This window comes from Aegilops tauschii, chromosome 7 (assembly GCF_002575655.3).
Source record: "Aegilops tauschii subsp. strangulata cultivar AL8/78 chromosome 7, Aet v6.0, whole genome shotgun sequence".
Classification (NCBI taxonomy): domain Eukaryota; kingdom Viridiplantae; phylum Streptophyta; class Magnoliopsida; order Poales; family Poaceae; genus Aegilops; species Aegilops tauschii.
In genome coordinates, this window is record NC_053041.3 from 469038799 (window position 1) to 469055997 (window position 17199).

The window sequence follows — 17199 nt, forward strand, 5'->3', positions numbered from 1 at the left end:
TGCTCCCGTCGCATCTGGTGCTCAGCGTCGACGCCCTCCTCCACGATCCAATGCGCCTTCCAACGCTCAAGGTGGACCGTCTCCTCTTCCAGTGTGAAGGTAAAGTAGCAGGGAGGCGCACTCACCCATTCGCCGAGCTGGTCGGTCCACGAATAGAACTCCTCGGGCCAAGTGGGGGCGGTGGTGACCGCTTCCGCATGGGCGTTGGCTCGCACTCCTTCTCCAGCTCCGGCTCCGGCTAGGCCTTGCGCTCGACGAGGGGCGGCGCCGACGGCGGTGGTGGCCCTTCCACACACTGCCGGGCAGGCCCTCGGTAGGTGGCCGCATTAATTATGGCCGCTCAAGGTTGTTGGCCGGTTGACATGTGGGGCCGCGACGGACACCGAGGGGACGCGCGGCGCGTCTGCTTAGCATCCGCGCCGACGCATTTCAGGCTCAAATTTGGAGTGGAAATGGGTCCGCGCGAACGCGTAGCGGACAGGTTTTATGAATGGGTCGACGCGTTGGGCCATCGTTTTTGTCCGCGGCGACCCAAACGGACGTGGGCGGATGAAATGGGTCGCCCGGTTAGATTTGCTCTAAATGCAACAATATATTACCTTACCGATGTGTGGTGTACATAGCACAGAGGACAGATCTTTCGCTAACCAAACCCGTTATATACATGCTCTTCACTAATGGACACGAGAAAGGACAAATAATATATTTTTATCATGTGAAAAACAATTTGTGCATGCTAAAAAAAGATATAACTATGTTATGTGTAGTAACAAGAATTTGGTATCGCCAATGTCATCTGCACCCAGCAGCTAGCCTGCATTAATTAGGAGTGGACATGAAAAGCGTGAAGTAAAATTTGAATTACTGATAGTTCCCTAATTACCTAACAAATCTGTTGTACTCACTGACGCAGCTTTAGTTGCATCAATTAATTCGAATAGGAGTGAGTATAGCATTTCTCATTAAGATATTTAATGCTTAATTACTGGCAGTTCTCTAATTACCTAAAAATTATGTAGTAACATGCATGTTTGATACTAATTATGTAGTACTTTTCCTATCAATTAAAACCATGACAATAATTATGGAACGGAGGTTTTTTTTTATTTTCAATATACACAAATAAATAAAATTATATGATCAGAATCCATCAAATGGTGTCTCGGACAAAGTAAAAAAAACACATCAAATGATAGACTAATTGGATCTCGTGAACCTTATACTTCATACCCGTCAAAGTTAATCTGCTTAGTTTTGTGCATCATTTTGATGTGTATCGAGTGTTTTGGGGAATGTTGAACAATTTTCATCCTTTCCCCTCAAAAAGAAAAAAAAACAATTTTCATCCTATTTTCTACTAATTAATCTAATTACGTAGTAAAAGAAAATGGACCTGTTTTCCACTATGATCTATTTGTGCCTCATCATATACAAATTTACCAACCACTTCTATTTAAATCTCGTCGGTTGGGCTTTGCCAAATCTGAATTATCATGATTCTATGATTCTGTATAGACCAATAACCATTGAGGTCTTCTGTAGAGTCAAACTAGGGGCCTATGACCATGCTTTATTTTTAGGACCATATGTTTGTCTTTGGCAGAAGTCAATTAGGAATATTCAAAACCTAAACAATTAGCAACACCCGGCTCCTGCCGGCATTTGTCAGCTCTTGGTGCATCGCCGGGTGCAACTATAAATATGTAGGAGTTCTTGACATGAGAGCACACACCAACATCTCCTTCAGCTCATGCAAGTAGCAAACTCAAGCTACACGACTCACATCCCGAACATCTATTGCAGCAACATGCCGATAGCTCGTTTTGCTACATTGCTCGTAGTCACCGGCTTCCTCTCCACAGTCGGACATCTCGGAGCGTCGGCATTTGGCGCTCTCGATGATGATCTCGTAGCTCTTGACATTGTGTCGAAAATCCATACCGACAGGAGTTTGACGGCCAGAGCCTCCTCGGACTTTGGCCACATTGTGGAGGCCGCCCCAAATGGTGTTTTTCACCCGGTCTCCCCCGCCGACATAGCTGCTCTAATCCGCTTTTCACTCTACCAGCAGACACCGTTCACGGTGGCGCCGCGTGGAAAAGGGCACTCCTCTAGGGGACAAGCCCTCGCCCCGGGCGGCATTGTCGTCGACATGCCCTCGCTGGGGCGTGGTGACCATGGTCACCGTGTAAATGTGTCCATCGATGGGATGTACGTGGACGTCGGCGGCGAGCAGCTGTGGTTCGACGTCCTCCATGCCACGCTCAAGCACGGGCTCACGCCACGGGTGTGGACCGACTACCTCCGCATCACCGTCGGCGGCACGCTCTCCAACGCCGGCATAGGCGGGCAGGTGTTCCGGCACGGCCCCCAGATCTCCAACGTGCGCGAGCTTGACGTCGTCACAGGTACCGGTTTTTTGCCTGGTGGCACGCATTCTGTGTACCGGTCGATGCGACTAGTGTCCACGTCGTTTGTCCTTCATTAACTAGTGCACGCGAGTGCAGCGACATTTTGTTTTTAAATAACTAAATCTGTGTTCGCTGCAGGCACGGGAGACATGATCACCTGCTCCCCGGGCAACAACTCGGACCTGTTCTACGGGGCGTTGGGCGGGCTGGGCCAGTTCGGGGTGATAACCCGGGCCCGGGTCGGGCTCGAGCGGGCCCCGAAACGGGTCAAGTGGGTCCGGCTCGCCTACACGGACGTGCACCAGTTTACCGCTGACCAGGAGCTGCTCATATCAAACGGAGCCGGGTTCGACTACGTCGAGGGGCAGGTCCAGCTGAACCGGACGCTGACGGAGGGCCGGAGGTCGTCGTCCTTCTTCTCGGCGGCAGAGCTCGCTCGTCTGACGGAGCTCGCACTGGGCACCGGATCATCCGCGGTGTACTACATCGAGGGCGCGATGTACTACGACGACGGCTCTGCTTCCACGGTGGATCGGAAGCTCGAGGCGCTGCTGGAGGAGCTGAGCTTCGTCCCGGGGTTCGCGTTCGTCAGGGACGCGTCGTACGTGCAGTTCCTGGACCGCGTCGGGCAGGAGGAGCAGAAGCTCCGGTCGGCCGGCGCGTGGGACGTGCCGCACCCGTGGCTCAACCTCTTCGTCCCGAGGTCGCGCATCCACGACTTCGCCGCCGGCGTGTTCGACGGCGTCCTCAGGGGCACCAGGCCCGTGGGGCTCATCCTCATGTACCCCATGAACAGGGACAGGTGGGACGACCGGATGACGACGGTGACGCCCGATGAGGACGTGTTCTACGCCGTCGGGCTGCTCCGGTCGGCGGTGGCCGCCGGCGACCTGGAACGGCTGGAGAGGGAGAACGAGGCGGTGCTGGGGCTCTGCGACCGGGCGGGCATCGGGTGCAAGCAGTACCTGCCGCACCACGCGTCGCAGGACGGCTGGAGGCGGCACTTCGGGGCGAAATGGGACAGGGTCGCCGCGCTCAAGGCCACGTACGACCCGCGAGCGATTCTGTCGCCGGGGCAGGGCATCTTCCCGGCCGCGGTGGCCAGCACGACGCCCGCTACAATCACGGCGTCCTGAGATTTATTTAATCTGTTCAAGTTGAAGGTTCGTCTGTTGGAATCTGTACCCGTACCTCGTGCACGTAGAACCAGCGACCACTGGGTGGTCAGTATTCAGTAGGTGTTCAGACTTCAGAGCAGAGCGTAGGATTGCCACGAGGGGGTCCAAATGGACCTGCTTTTAGTACCTCGAGTATACGAAGTCGGTTTGCGGGCAAGGAAGCGGGCACTGGGGATACAGTAGTTTGATGTGTCCATTCTTTTTCAGTGTACTTTGATGTGTACTCTCCCTGTCTCTAAATATCAGTGTTTTTAGACATTTCAATATGAACTATATACGAAGCAAAATGAATGAATCTACACTGTTGAGGATATAACCATTAGAGTCACCCGCCCAGGAGGGGCCGGGTTACGTCGTAATGGTCATCACGCGAAGCCCAGTACCAAGCTTGAAGACGGCGGGTTAGATAATGGGCTTAAGACCCGGAGGAGGCTTAAGGCCCGTAGTGATAAACCGCCATATGGCAAGACTTGTAGTATAAGACAAGAATAGTTGAGAGTCCGAGCCGGACACTCTTATGAGCCGGCCGGGACTCTGAGAGCCGCTGGGCGTCAACCTCTCTATATAAAGGGACGACCCGGCGGCGGTTTAGGGACGGTAAGATCTCGTCGAGAGCCAGGCATAGCAATTAAGCTCCCTGGCCATCGAAACCATAAGCAATATCACCTTAACTGGACGTAGGCTTTTACCTTCACCGTAAGGGGCCGAACCAGTATAACCCCCGTGTTCCTTGTCCCGTTTAACCCCTTTAAGCTTCCTAGCTGCGATGGCTCCACGACTAAGTCCTAGCTCGAGGACATCTGCCGTGTCAATTCCACGACATACACTCTAAAATACGTCTATATACATCCGCATGTAGCCTATATTGAAATCTCTGAAAAGACTTGTATTTAAGAACAAAGGAAGTAATAGTTTATAAAGAGGAGTCAATTATGCTGGGAGTACATGAACTTACGCTCCATGATGTTTAGAAATTTTGGAAAGAAAGGACCATCAAGGGATTCAGAGAAGCTTTTACATCGAAAAATTGAAAAAAAGAATATCAATGTCAGCAATTGTGGAATTTAACTCGGCTACATATGGTTTAGCATCAAGAGGAAAGTTTGTAGAGGCAATATGTATAGAAACACTCCTTATCATACGTCTGATAGGAAACAATCGTCAGACGGCTTATGCACTGTTGATACATGTTCCTCGTCCTCCTCCACGGCCCGAGGCGCTGGTGGTGGTGGTGCCTCCTGGTCTACCTACCTTGCTGCCAATGCCTAGTCTGCGGCGGCTGTGGCGAGATCCTTCTTCAAGACGAAGGTCATGGTGGAGGACTGTCGGAGTAAACGACCACGGGTAGCCTCATCTGCTCCCCATGGCGATTCAAGTCATCGGGGCCAGCTGCGCCCCTCAAGCTTCAAGGATGAAGAGCCGCCTTCTCGGGGCCGGCTGCCAGAAGGCGGCGGTCCTCAGAAGGAAGCCATGAGATGGGCTGACTCCTAGCAGGCGGCCCCTCACGCTCGCAAAGTTAGCACCCACATAATTACGACGAGACGGGGCGTGGCTAGAGTTGTCGAAAGCTTGATCCTCGTAAGCGTACTCAACAGGTTCCTCGTTCACGAACTCGTCTCCCGGATCTACCCACAGCAAGAACACAAGCAATGGAACCACAATCAATCACGGGAAATGCACAAGCAACATGATGCGATACATGCATGATATGCGATGCGTATGCGTGCTCCGGAAGAAAAAGGATGAACAAGGCAGTAACTTGGCAAACCAAGTATGCCACTGGAAAGATGAGATGATTTCGGACGAAATCGATATAAAGATCATCGAAAACGGATGCACGGTTTGCAAATGGCAAGCAAAACAAGAATGACACGATTCTGCGATTAACAGCATGATAGCACTTAGAATGCATCAAGAAACTATGTTACAGCACTCCAACATAGCAACAAAGCATATGTCAGTAATCTACAGGAGATGCTTGACAAAAAATGAACAATGAGCTGCGGCTAGATCACACCATAACAGGTTCAAACAAGCATGGCAAAAGTGCAAAAGATATCAGGTTCACAGACTTGGTGAAATTACTGGACATGGCATAAACAGCATCAGATAGCAATGTTCAGAGCAAGCAATCAACATGCTACAGGAACTTAACATAGAAAAACAAGGCATGGAATGAATCTACTAAATGCATAGAACAAAAGTCCCTTACTGACCATGAGCCAAAAAGGATCAGAAGATATGATGGCACCCATGTAAACATAGCAAGTTTCGTTAACAGGTTTCAGACTTAGCAGAAAACAGAGCATGGCATTAACAGAAATTATGAGGGCATCTTGGTGAGCTTGATTCACTCAACACAAGGCAATGCATGACAAAAAAAGCATACCTACAGCAAGATGGCATGTTTATGAAGCTATCCATGGCAAGAGCAAATACATAGCATGAATGGATCAACTACAACAACCTTGGAAAAATTGAATATCATGTTAACAATCTTCCAGGAACATTTTATAGCAAAAGTAGAGCAAGATTAAGACATGCTATGGCACTCCATAATTGCACACAGGGGCATGAATGGATAGAACACAACTATATCTACAAAAAATCCTTACTGAACATGCCCAAAAGAAGCATGAATCTCTCTGTAGCCACATGGATACATGGCAACAAAATAACAGCAGTCACAGACTTGGCAAAATTCCAAGTCCCTGAAAACAGAAACATCACGAAGCCTAGTTTGCATGCTTGTGCTAGTCACCACATAGATAAAAAAAATACATGTCATACACCTCTGTAAAGATGGCATGGCATAGATCAAAACCCATGTAGAGCTCATGCCCATAAGATGCACACATCAATTGCAACAAAAATAACAAATCACCAAGTTCTGATAAGTAACAGCAGTAAACAACATATAGCACTCTTGCACCAGAGATTTGGGCATCAAGATGGACTCAAATGAACATGGCACAATGCAACAAAATGAAGAGCATCTCGAGACGAACATTTGGATAAATTACACGCATGAAACGGAGCAGTATGCACGGAGTTATGATGCGATGAATTGAGCAACATATTGCAATTATCTCGGGACTTGGAGAAAAACGAGGGGGGAGAAGAAATCAACCGCGTTTCAGATCTGGATCGGGCGCGACTCGGTCGAGCTGGCCGGAGCTCGTTCGCCGGAGACGAAGACGGTGGTGGCCGGAGGGAGCTCGGGGAAGGGAGGTCGGGGCCGGACCGACCGGATCCGGCGCGGGGGAGCACGGGCGCGGGCACGGGCGCCCGCGGCGACGGGCGGCGGCGAGGCGAGCGGGCGAGGCGGCGGCGTCCGGCGACGAGGCGCGCGGCGGCGGCTCGCCGGCTCACGCGGGAGGGCGGCAGAGTCGGGCGGCGGCGCGATGGGTCGGCGGGCCCGACGCGGGCTCGCGGGCCGGTGGCGGAGGGAGGCGGCGGCGCGCCACCTGGCGGCCTCCGGTTGGATGGGCGCGGCAGCAGGTTTCGTCCGGCGCGCGGAGGGAGCGGGGCTAGGGTTTTTACCCCGATTTTGGACGGGGAGGACATATTTATAGGTAGAGGGAGCTAGGAGACTCCAAATGGAGTGCGGTTTTCGGTCACACGATCGTGATCGAACGACCGAGAGCATGGAGGGGACTTAGATGGGTTATTGGGCTGTTTTGGAGGGGTGTTGGGCTGCAACACACCAGAGGCCTTTGTGGTTACTCGGTTAACCGTTGGAGCATCAAACGACCTCCAAATGGAACGAAACTTGACAGGTGGTCTACCGGTGGTATACCAAGGCCACTTGGCAAGAGTCGGTCCATTCCGAGAACGTTTAACGCCCGCTCACGAAAAGAGACAAGAGGGGAGTGCCGGTGCACGTAGGAGTGTCGGATTGCAAAACGGACAACGGGGAAAATGCTCGGATGCATGAGACGAACACGTATGCAAATGAGATGCGCATGATGACATGATATGAGATGCATGACATGAACAAAATGCAAAACGAAAGACAAAACTCGACCACGAAGGGAATATCATAACACATAGCCGAAAATGGCAAGAGTTGGAGTTACAAATATGGAAAGTTACATCCAGGGTGTTACAGTATGTATTTTCCAAATTTCTATGTCAACAATGCTCTGCACAGAGCTACTCTAGCTAATCGCTCCCACTTTCAATATGTATCCAGATTGAGACTTAGAGTCATCTAGATCAGTGTCAAAACTTGCATCGACATAACCCTTTACGACGAACCTTTTGTCACCTCCATAATCGAGAAACATATCCTTATTCCACTAAGGATAATTTTGACCGCTGTCCAGTGATCTACTCTTAGATCAGTATTGTACTCCCTTGCCAAATTCAGTGTAGGGTATACAATAGATCTGGTACACAGTATGGCATACTTTATAGAACCTATGGCTGAGGCATAGGGAATGACTTTCATTCTCTTTCTATCTTCTGCCATGGTCGGGTTTTGTGTCTTACTCAATTTCACACCTTGTAACACAGGCAACAACTCTTTCTTTGACTGTTCCATTTTGAACTACTTCAAAATCTTGTCAAGGTATGTACTCATTGAAAAAACTTATCAAGCGTCTTGATCTATCTCTATACATCTTGATGCTCAATATGTAAGCAGCTTCACCGAGGTCTTTCTTTGAAAAACTCCTTTCAAATACTCCTTTATGCTTTCCAGAAAATTCTACATTATTTCTGATCAACAATATGTCATTCACATATACTTATCAAAAATGTTGTAGTGCTCCCACTCACTTTCTTCTAAATACAGGCTTCACCGCAAGTCTGTATAAAACTATATACTTTGATCAACTCATCAAAGCGTATATTCCAACTTCGAGATGCTTGCACCAGTCCATAGATGGATCGCTGGAGCTTGCACATTTTGTTAGCACCTTTTGGATCGACAAAAACCTTCTGGTTGCATCATATACAACTCTTCTTTAAGAACTCCATTAAGGAATGTAGTTTTGACATCCATTTGCCAGATTTCATAAAATGTGGCAATTTGCTAACATGATTCGGACAAACTTAAGCATCGCTACGAGTGAGAAAATCTCATCGTAGTCAACACCTTGAACTTTGTCAAAAAAAACCTTTTTCGACAAGTCTAGCTTTTTAGATAGTAACACTACTATCAGCGTCTGTCTTCCTCTTGAAGATCCATTTATTTTCTATGGCTTGCCGATCATCGGGCAAGTCAACCAAAGTCCACACTTTGTTCTCATACATGGATCCCATCTCAGATTTCATGGCCTCAAGCCATTTTGCAGAATCTGGGCTCATCATCGCTTCCTCATAGTTTGTAGGTTCGTCATGGTCAAGTAACATGACCTCCAGAACAAGATTACCGTACCACTCTGGTGCGGATCTTACTCTGGTTCACCTACGAGGTTCGGTAGTAACTTGATCTGAAGTTACATGATCATCATCATTAGCTTCCTCACTAATTAGTGTAGGAGTCACAAGAACAGATTTCTGTGATGAACTACTTTTCAATAAGGGAGCAGGTACAGTTACCTCATCAAGTTATACTTTCCTCCCACTCACTTCTTTCGAGAGAAACTCCTTCTCTAGAAAGGACCCATTCTTAGCAACGAATGTCTTGCCTTCGGATCTGTGATAGAAGGTGTAACCAACTGTCTCCTTTGGGTATCCTATGAAGACACATTTCTCCGATTTGGGTTTGAGCTTATCAGGATGAAACCTTTTCTCATACGCATCGCAACCCCAAACTTTAAGAAACGATAACTTTGGTTTCTTGCCAAACCATAGTTCATATGGTGTCGTCTCAATGGATTTAGATGGTGCCCTATTTAACGTGAATGCAGCTGTCTCTAATGCATAACCCCAAAACGATAGTGGTAAATCGGTAAGTGACCTCATAGATTGCACCATATCTAATAAAGTATGGTTACGATGTTCGAACACACCATTACGCTGTGGTGTTCCAGGTGGCGTGAGTTGCGAAACTATTCCGCATTGTTTCAAATGAAGACCAAACTCGTAACTCAAATATTTTCCTCCACGATCAGATCATAGAAATTTTATTTTCTTGTTACGATGATTTTCCACTTCACTCTGAAATTATTTAAACTTTTCAAATGTTTCAGATTTATGTTTCATCAAGTAGATATACCCGTATCTGCTCAAATCATTTGTGAAGGTCAGAAAATAACGATACCTGCCGCGAGCCTCAACACTCATCGGACTGCATACATCAGTATGTATTATTTACAACAAGTCTGTTGCTCACTCCATTGTTCCGGAGAACGAAGTCTTAGTCATCTTGCCCATGAGGCATGGTTCGCAAGCATCAACTGATTCATAATCAAGTGATTCCAAAAGTCCATCAGAATGGAGTTTCTTCATGCGCTTTACACCAATATGACCCATACGGCACTGCCATAAATAAGTTGCACTATCATTATTAACTTTGCATCTTTTGGCTTCAATATTATGAATATGTGTATCACTACGATCGAGATTCAATAAACCATTCACCTTGGGTGTATGACCATTGAAGGTTTTATTCATGTAAACAGAACAACAATTATTCACTGACTTTAAATGAATAACCATATTGCAATAAACATGATCAAATCATATTCATGCTTAACGCAAACACCGAATAACATTTATTTAGGTTCAATACTAATCTCGAAAGTATAGGGAGTGTGTGATGATGATCATATCAATCTTGGAACCACTTCCAACACACATCGTCACTTCACCCTTAACTAGTCTCTATTCGTTCTGCAACTCCCGTTTCGAGTTACTAATCTTAGCAACTGAACTAGTATCAAATACTGAGGGGTTGCTATAAACACTAGTAAAGTACACATCAATAAGAAGTATATAAAATATACCTTTGTTCACTTTGCCATCCTTCTTATCCGCCAAATACTTGGGGCAGTTCCGCTTCCAATGACCAGTCCCTGTGCAGTAGAAGCACTTAGTCTCAGGCTTAGGTCCAAACTTGGGCTTCTTCACTTGAGCAGCAATTTGCTTGCCGTTGTTTTTGAAGTTCCCCTTCTTCCCTTTGCCCTTTTCTTGAAACTAGTGGTCTTGTCAACCATCAACACTTGATGCTTTTCTTGATTTCTACCTTCGTCGATTTCATCATCACGAAGAGCTTGGGAATCGTTTCCGTTATGCCTTGCATATTATAGTTCATCACGAAGTTCTAGTAACTTGGTGATAGTGACTAGAGAACTCTGTCAATCACTATCTTATCTGGAAGATTAACTCCCACTTGATTCAAGTGATTGTAGTACTCAGACATTCTGAGCACATGCTCACTAGCTGAGAAATTCTCCTCCATCTTGTAGGCAAAGTACTTGCCAAAGGTCTCATACCTTTCGACATGGGCATGAGTCTGAAATACTAATTTCAACTCTTGGAACATCTCATATGCTCTGTGGCGTTCAAAACGTCTTTGAAGCCCCGATTCTAAGCCGTAAAGCATGGTGCACTAAACTATCAAGTAGTCATCATATCGAGCTTGCCATACGTTCATAACGTCTGCATTTGCTCCTGCAATCGGTCTGTCACCTAGTGGTGCATCAAGGACATAATTCTTCTGTGCAGCAATGAGGATAATCCTCAGATCACGGATCCAATCCGCATCATTGCTACTAACATCTTTCAACTTAGTTTTCTCTAGGAACATATCAAAAAATAAAAGAGGGGAGCTAAACGTGAGCTATTGATCTACAACATAGATATGCTAATACTACCAGGACTAAGTTCATGATAAATTAAAGTTCAATTAATCATATTACTTAGAACTCCCACTTAGATAGACATCCCTCTAATCATCTAAGTGATCACGTGATCCATATCAACTAAACCATGTCCGATCATCACGTGAGATGGAGTAGTTTTCAATGGTGAACATCACTATGTTGATCATATCTACTATATGATTCACGCTCGACCTTACGGTCTCAGTGTTCCGAGGCCATATCTGCATATGCTAGGCTCGTCAAGTTTAACCCGACTGGCTTGCACCCGTTGTATGTGAACGTAGAGCTTATCACACCCGATCATCACGTGGTGTCTCGGCACGACGAACTTTCGCAATGGTGCATACTCAGGGAGAACACTTATACCTTGAAATTTATGAGAGATCATCTTATAATGCTACCGCCGTACTAAGCAAAATAAGATGCATAAAAGATAAACATCACATGTAATCAATATAAGTGATATGATATGGCCATCATCATCTTGTGCCTTTGATCTCCATATCCAAAGCACCGTCATGATCACCATCGTCACCGGCGCGACACCTTGATCTCCATCGTAGCATCGTTGTCGTCTCGCCAACTATTGCTTCTACGACTATCGCTACCGCTTAGTGATAAAGTAAAGCAATTACATGGCAATTGCATTTCATACAATAAAGCGACAACCATATGGCTCCTGCCAGTTGCCGATAACTTCGTTACAAAACATGATCATCTCATACAATAAAATTTAGCATCATGTCTTGACCATATCACATCACAGCCCTGCAAAACCAAGTTAGACGTCCTCTACTTTGTTGTTGCAAGTTTTACGTGGCTGCTACGGGCTGAGCAAGAACCGTTCTTACCTACGCATCAAAACCACAATGATATTTCGTCAAGTATGTGCTGTTTTAACCTTCACAAGGACCGGGCGTAGCCACACTCGATTCAACTAAAGTTGGAGAAACTGACACCCGCCAGCCAACTGTGTGCGAAGCACGTCGGTAGAACCAGTCTCGCGTAATGTCGGTCTGGGCCGCTTCATCCAACAATACCGCCGAATCAAAGTATGACATGCTGGTAAGCAGTATGACTAGTATCGCCCACAACTCACTTGTGTTCTACTCGTGCATATAACTGATACGTCTCCAACGTATCTATAATTTATGAAGTATTCATGCTATTATATTATCTATTTTGGATGTTTATGGGCTTTACTAAACACTTTTATATTATTTTTGGGACTAACCTATTAATAGGAGGCCCAACCCAAATTGTTGTTTTCTTGCCTATTTCAGTGTTTCGAAGAAAAGGAATATCAAACGGAGTCCAAACGGAATGAAACCTTTGGGAGAGTTATTTTTGGGACGGAAGCAATCCAGGAGACTTGGAGTAGACGTCAGGGAAGCTTCGAGGAAGCCACAAGGCAGGGAGGCGCGCCCTACCCCCTGGGCGCGCCCCCACCCTCGTGGGCCCCTCGTTGCTCCCCTGACCGACTTCTTTCGCCTATATATGTCCATATACCCTAAAACATCGGGGAACAAAATAGATCGGGAGTTTCGTCGCTGCAAGCCTCTGTAGCCACCAAAAACCAATCGGGACCCTGTTCTGTCACCCTGCCGAAGGGGGGGAACCCTCACCGGTGGCCATCTTCATGATCCTGGTGCTCTCCATGACGAGGAGGGAGTAGTTCACCCTCGGGGCTGAGGGTATGTACCAGTAGCTATGTGTTTGATCTCTCTCTCTCTCTCTCTCGTGTTCTTGAGATGGTACGATCTTGTTGTACCGTGAGCTTTGCTATTATAGTTGGATCTTATGATGTTTCTCCCCCTCTACTCTCTTGTAATGGATTGAGTTATCCCTTTGAAGTTGTCTTATCGGATCGAGTCTTTAAAGATTTGAGAACACTTGATGTATGTCTTGCATGTGCTTATCTATGGTGACAACGGGATATCACGTGATCTACTTGATGTATGTTTTGGTGATCAACTTGCGGGTTCCGTATCTCGTGAACTTATGCATAGGGGTTGGCACACGTTTTCGTCTTGACTCTCTGGTAGAAACTTTGGGGCACTCTTTGAGGTTCTTTGTGTTGGTTTGAATAGATGAATCTGAGATTGTGTGATGCATATCGTATAATCATACCCACAGATACTTGAGGTGACATTAGGGTTTTGGTTGATTTGTGTCTTAAGGTGTTATTCTAGTACGAACTCTATGATTGATTGAACGGAAAGAATAACTTCGTGTTATTTTACTACGAACTCTTGAATAGATCTATCAAAAAGGATAACTTTGAGGTGGTTTCGTACCCTACCATAATCTCTTCGTTTGTTCTCCGCTATTAGTGACTTTGGAGTGACTCTTTGTTGCATGTTGAGGGATAGTTATATGATCCAATTATGTTATTATTGTTGAGAGAACTTGCACCAGTGAAAGTATGAACCCTAGGCCTTGTTTCCTAGCATTGCAATACCGTTTACGCTCACTTTTATCATTAGTTACCTTGCTGTTTTTATAATTTCAGATCACAAAAACCTATATCTACCATCCATATTGCACTTGTATCATGGTACGTCTCCAACGTATCTATAATTTTTGATTGTTCCATGCTATATTATATTCTGTTTTGGACATTAATGGGCTTTATTATACACTTTTATATTATTTTTGGGACTAACCTATTAACCGGAGGCCCAGCCCAGAATTGCTGTTTTTGCCTATTTCAGAGTTTCGCAGAAAAAGAATATCAAACGGAATGAAACCTTTGGGAACGTGATTTTCGGAACGAACGTGATCCAGAGGACTTGGACCCTATGTCAAGACATCAACCAGGAGGGCACGAGGTAGGGGGGCGCGCCTACCCCCTGGGCGCGCCCTCCACCCTCGTGGGCCCCACGTTGCTCCACCGACGTACTTCTTCCTCCTATATATACCTACGTACCCCCAAACTACCAGATACGGAGCCAAAAACCTAATTCCACCGCCGCAACCTTCTGTACCCATGAGATCCCATCTTGGGGCCTTTTCCGGAGCTCCGCCGGAGGGGGCATCGATCACGGAGGGCTTCTACATCAACACCATAGCCTCTCCGATGATGTGTGAGTAGTTTACCTCAGACCTTCGGGTCCATAGTTATTAGCTAGATGGCTTCTTCTCTCTTTTTGGATCTCAATACAATGTTCTCCCCCTCTCTTGTGGAGATCTATTCGATGTAATCTTCTTTTGCGGTGTGTTTGTTGAGACCGATGAATTGTGGGTTTATGATCAAGTTTATCTATGAACAATATTTGAATCTTTTCTGAATTCTTTTATGTATGATTGGTTATCTTTGCAAGTCTCTTCGAATTATCAGTTTGGTTTGGCCTACTAGATTGATCTTTCTTGCAATGGGAGAAGTGCTTAGCTTTGGGTTCAATCTTGTGGTGTCCTTTCCCAGTGACAGTAGGGCAGCAAGGCACGTATTGTATTGTTGCCATCGAGGATAACAAGATGGGGTTTATATCATATTGCATGAGTTTACCCCTCTACATCATGTCATCTTACTTAAAGCGTTACTCTGTTCTTATGAACTTAATACTCTAGATGCATGCTGGATAGCGGTCGATGTGTGGAGTAATAGTAGTAGATGCAGGCAGGAGTCGGTCTACTTGACTCGGATGTGATGCCTATATACATGATCATACCTAGATATTCTCATAACTATGCTCAATTCTGTCAATTGCTCAACAGTAATTTGTTCACCCACCGTAATACTTATGCTCTTGAGAGAAGCCACTAGTGAAACCTATGGCCCCCGAGTCTATCTTCCATCATATTAATCTTGCAACACTTAGCTATTTTTATTGCCTTTTATTTTACTTTGCATCTTTATCATAAAAATACCAAAAATATTATCTTATCGTATCTATCAGATCTCACTCTCGTAAGTGACCGTGAAGGGATTGACAACCCCTTTATTGCGTTGGTTGCGAGGATTAATTTGTTTGTGTAGGTGCGAGGGACTTGTGCGTGGCCTCCTACTGGATTGATACCTTGGTTCTAAAAAACAGAGGGAAATACTTACGCTACTTTGTTGCATCCCCTTTCCTCTTCCAGGGAAAACCAACGCAGTGCTCAAGAGGTAGCAAGAAGAATTTCTGGCGCCGTTGCCGGGGAGTCTACGCAAAAGTCAACATACCAAGTACCCATCACAAACCCTTATCTCCCGCATTACATTATTTGCCATTTGTCTCTCGTTTTCCTCTCCCCCACTTCACCCTTGCCGTTTTATTCGCCCTATCTTTTCTGTCCACCTTCCTCCCTCTTTTTGCCCCTTGCACTTTCTGCCATTATGTCTGAAATTGGGGAAATTGTTGTCGATATGGACAATAATAATATCATGGAAAATTCTGATGCTCCTGCTAAGGAACCCCCTATCTTACATACAAAAAAAATTCCGAATTGGTAGTTGTAATATTATTGGAAAAGGAGTTATCCAAGATTTCTTTACTTGTGCAGGTGCTTTGCCTTCTATGGGTAGTTCTATTCTTCATAGAACTAGTAGTCTTGCGGACGCTATCGCCATGCTTGTAGTTGAACTTGAAAGACAATTTATGCACATGCATCCTTGCATACAAAGGATTTTCCTAGAATTTTCTAATATTGAGCATTCTTCTGTTAAGCGTCCACTACTATCTTTTTGGCTCATGAGTTCAGATTTATAATAAAAGAGGCCAAAGAAATCTTTGCGCATTATAGGGTGGATGCAGGCCGCCCTCCCATAGAAACTATTTTATTTGATCAAGAGGAAATAATGCGTTTCCAATCTCTAGACTATGTTGCTTTTAATGAAAACCTTAGAAAAAAGGTTCCTACCAATATTCTAGTTGATAGAATTTCTGAACTTAATAATGATTTTGCTATTCGAAATAATGAGCTAGGATATTCTCTCGAATATAGGCTCACAAAGTTCTGTCAAAAGAATGCTTATAATGATGAATTGGTTGTGCAATACGAAGGGCCAAAGGAGGAACCTATACCTCCTAAAGTTGATCTTGGAGATTTTTGTCCCATTAAATTTAGCCCTTTTGATTACTTTTGCTTGCCTAAAAAAAAACTTGCTGCTGAACGTAGAGAATATGAAATGAGTTTTAATGATCTATCTTATTATTATGGCAATACCTAGATCTATCCTTGCTATTATGCCTAGCTAGGGGCGTTAAACGATATCGCTTGTTGGGAGGCAACCCAATTTTATTTTTAGTTTTTTGCTTTTTGCTTCTGTTTAGGAATAAATATTTGATCTAGCCTCTGGTTAGATTTGTTTTTATGTTTTAATTAGTGTTTGTGCCAAGTTTAACCTATAGGATCTTCTTGGATGATAGTTATTTGATCTTGCTGAAAATTCCAGAAACTTTCTGTTCACGAAAATAATTGTTAAAAATCACCAGAACGTGATAAAATATTGATTCCAATTGCTGCTGATCAATAAACCAATTTTCTAGGCCGTCCTATCTTGGCTGGATTTTTGGAGTTTCAGAAGTTTGCGTTAGTTACAGATTACTACAGACTGTTCTGTTTTTGACAGATTCTGTTTTTCGTGTGTTGTTTGCTTATTTTGATGAATCTATGGATATTAAAATAGTTTATAAACCATAGAGAAGTTGGAATACAGTAGGTTTAACACCAATATAAATAAATAATGAGTTCATTACAGTACCTTGAAGTGGTGTTTTGTTTTCTTTCGCTAACGGAGCTCACGAGATTTTCTGTTAAGTTTTGTGTTGTGAAGTTTTCAAGTTTTGGGTAAAAGATTTGATGGATTATGGAACAAGGAGGGGCAAGAGCCTAAGCTTGGGGATGCCCATG

General features: G+C 45.2%; 1 protein-coding gene across 1 annotated transcript; it reads left to right on the top strand.

Annotated features, from left to right (window-relative positions):
- The first annotated feature begins 572 nt into the window (after window positions 1-572).
- LOC109784599 (cytokinin dehydrogenase 10-like) lies at window positions 573-3813 on the top strand. Its single transcript, XM_020343198.4, has 2 exons — window positions 573-2408; window positions 2550-3813. The coding sequence occupies exons 1-2, from the start codon at window positions 1751-1753 to the stop codon at window positions 3545-3547; spliced, it is 1656 nt and encodes a 551-aa protein (XP_020198787.2). The 5' UTR covers window positions 573-1750; the 3' UTR covers window positions 3548-3813.
- Window positions 3814-17199: the final 13386 nt, after the last annotated feature.

Excerpts from the sequence above, each read along its gene's own strand:
- LOC109784599 (XM_020343198.4), top strand. The coding sequence starts at position 1,751 with ATGCAAGTAGCAAACTCAAGCTACACGACTCACATCCCGAACATCTAT. Across the intron at positions 2,409-2,549 it reads CGAGCTTGACGTCGTCACAG|GCACGGGAGACATGATCACC; the intron begins GTACCGGTTTTT and ends TGTTCGCTGCAG.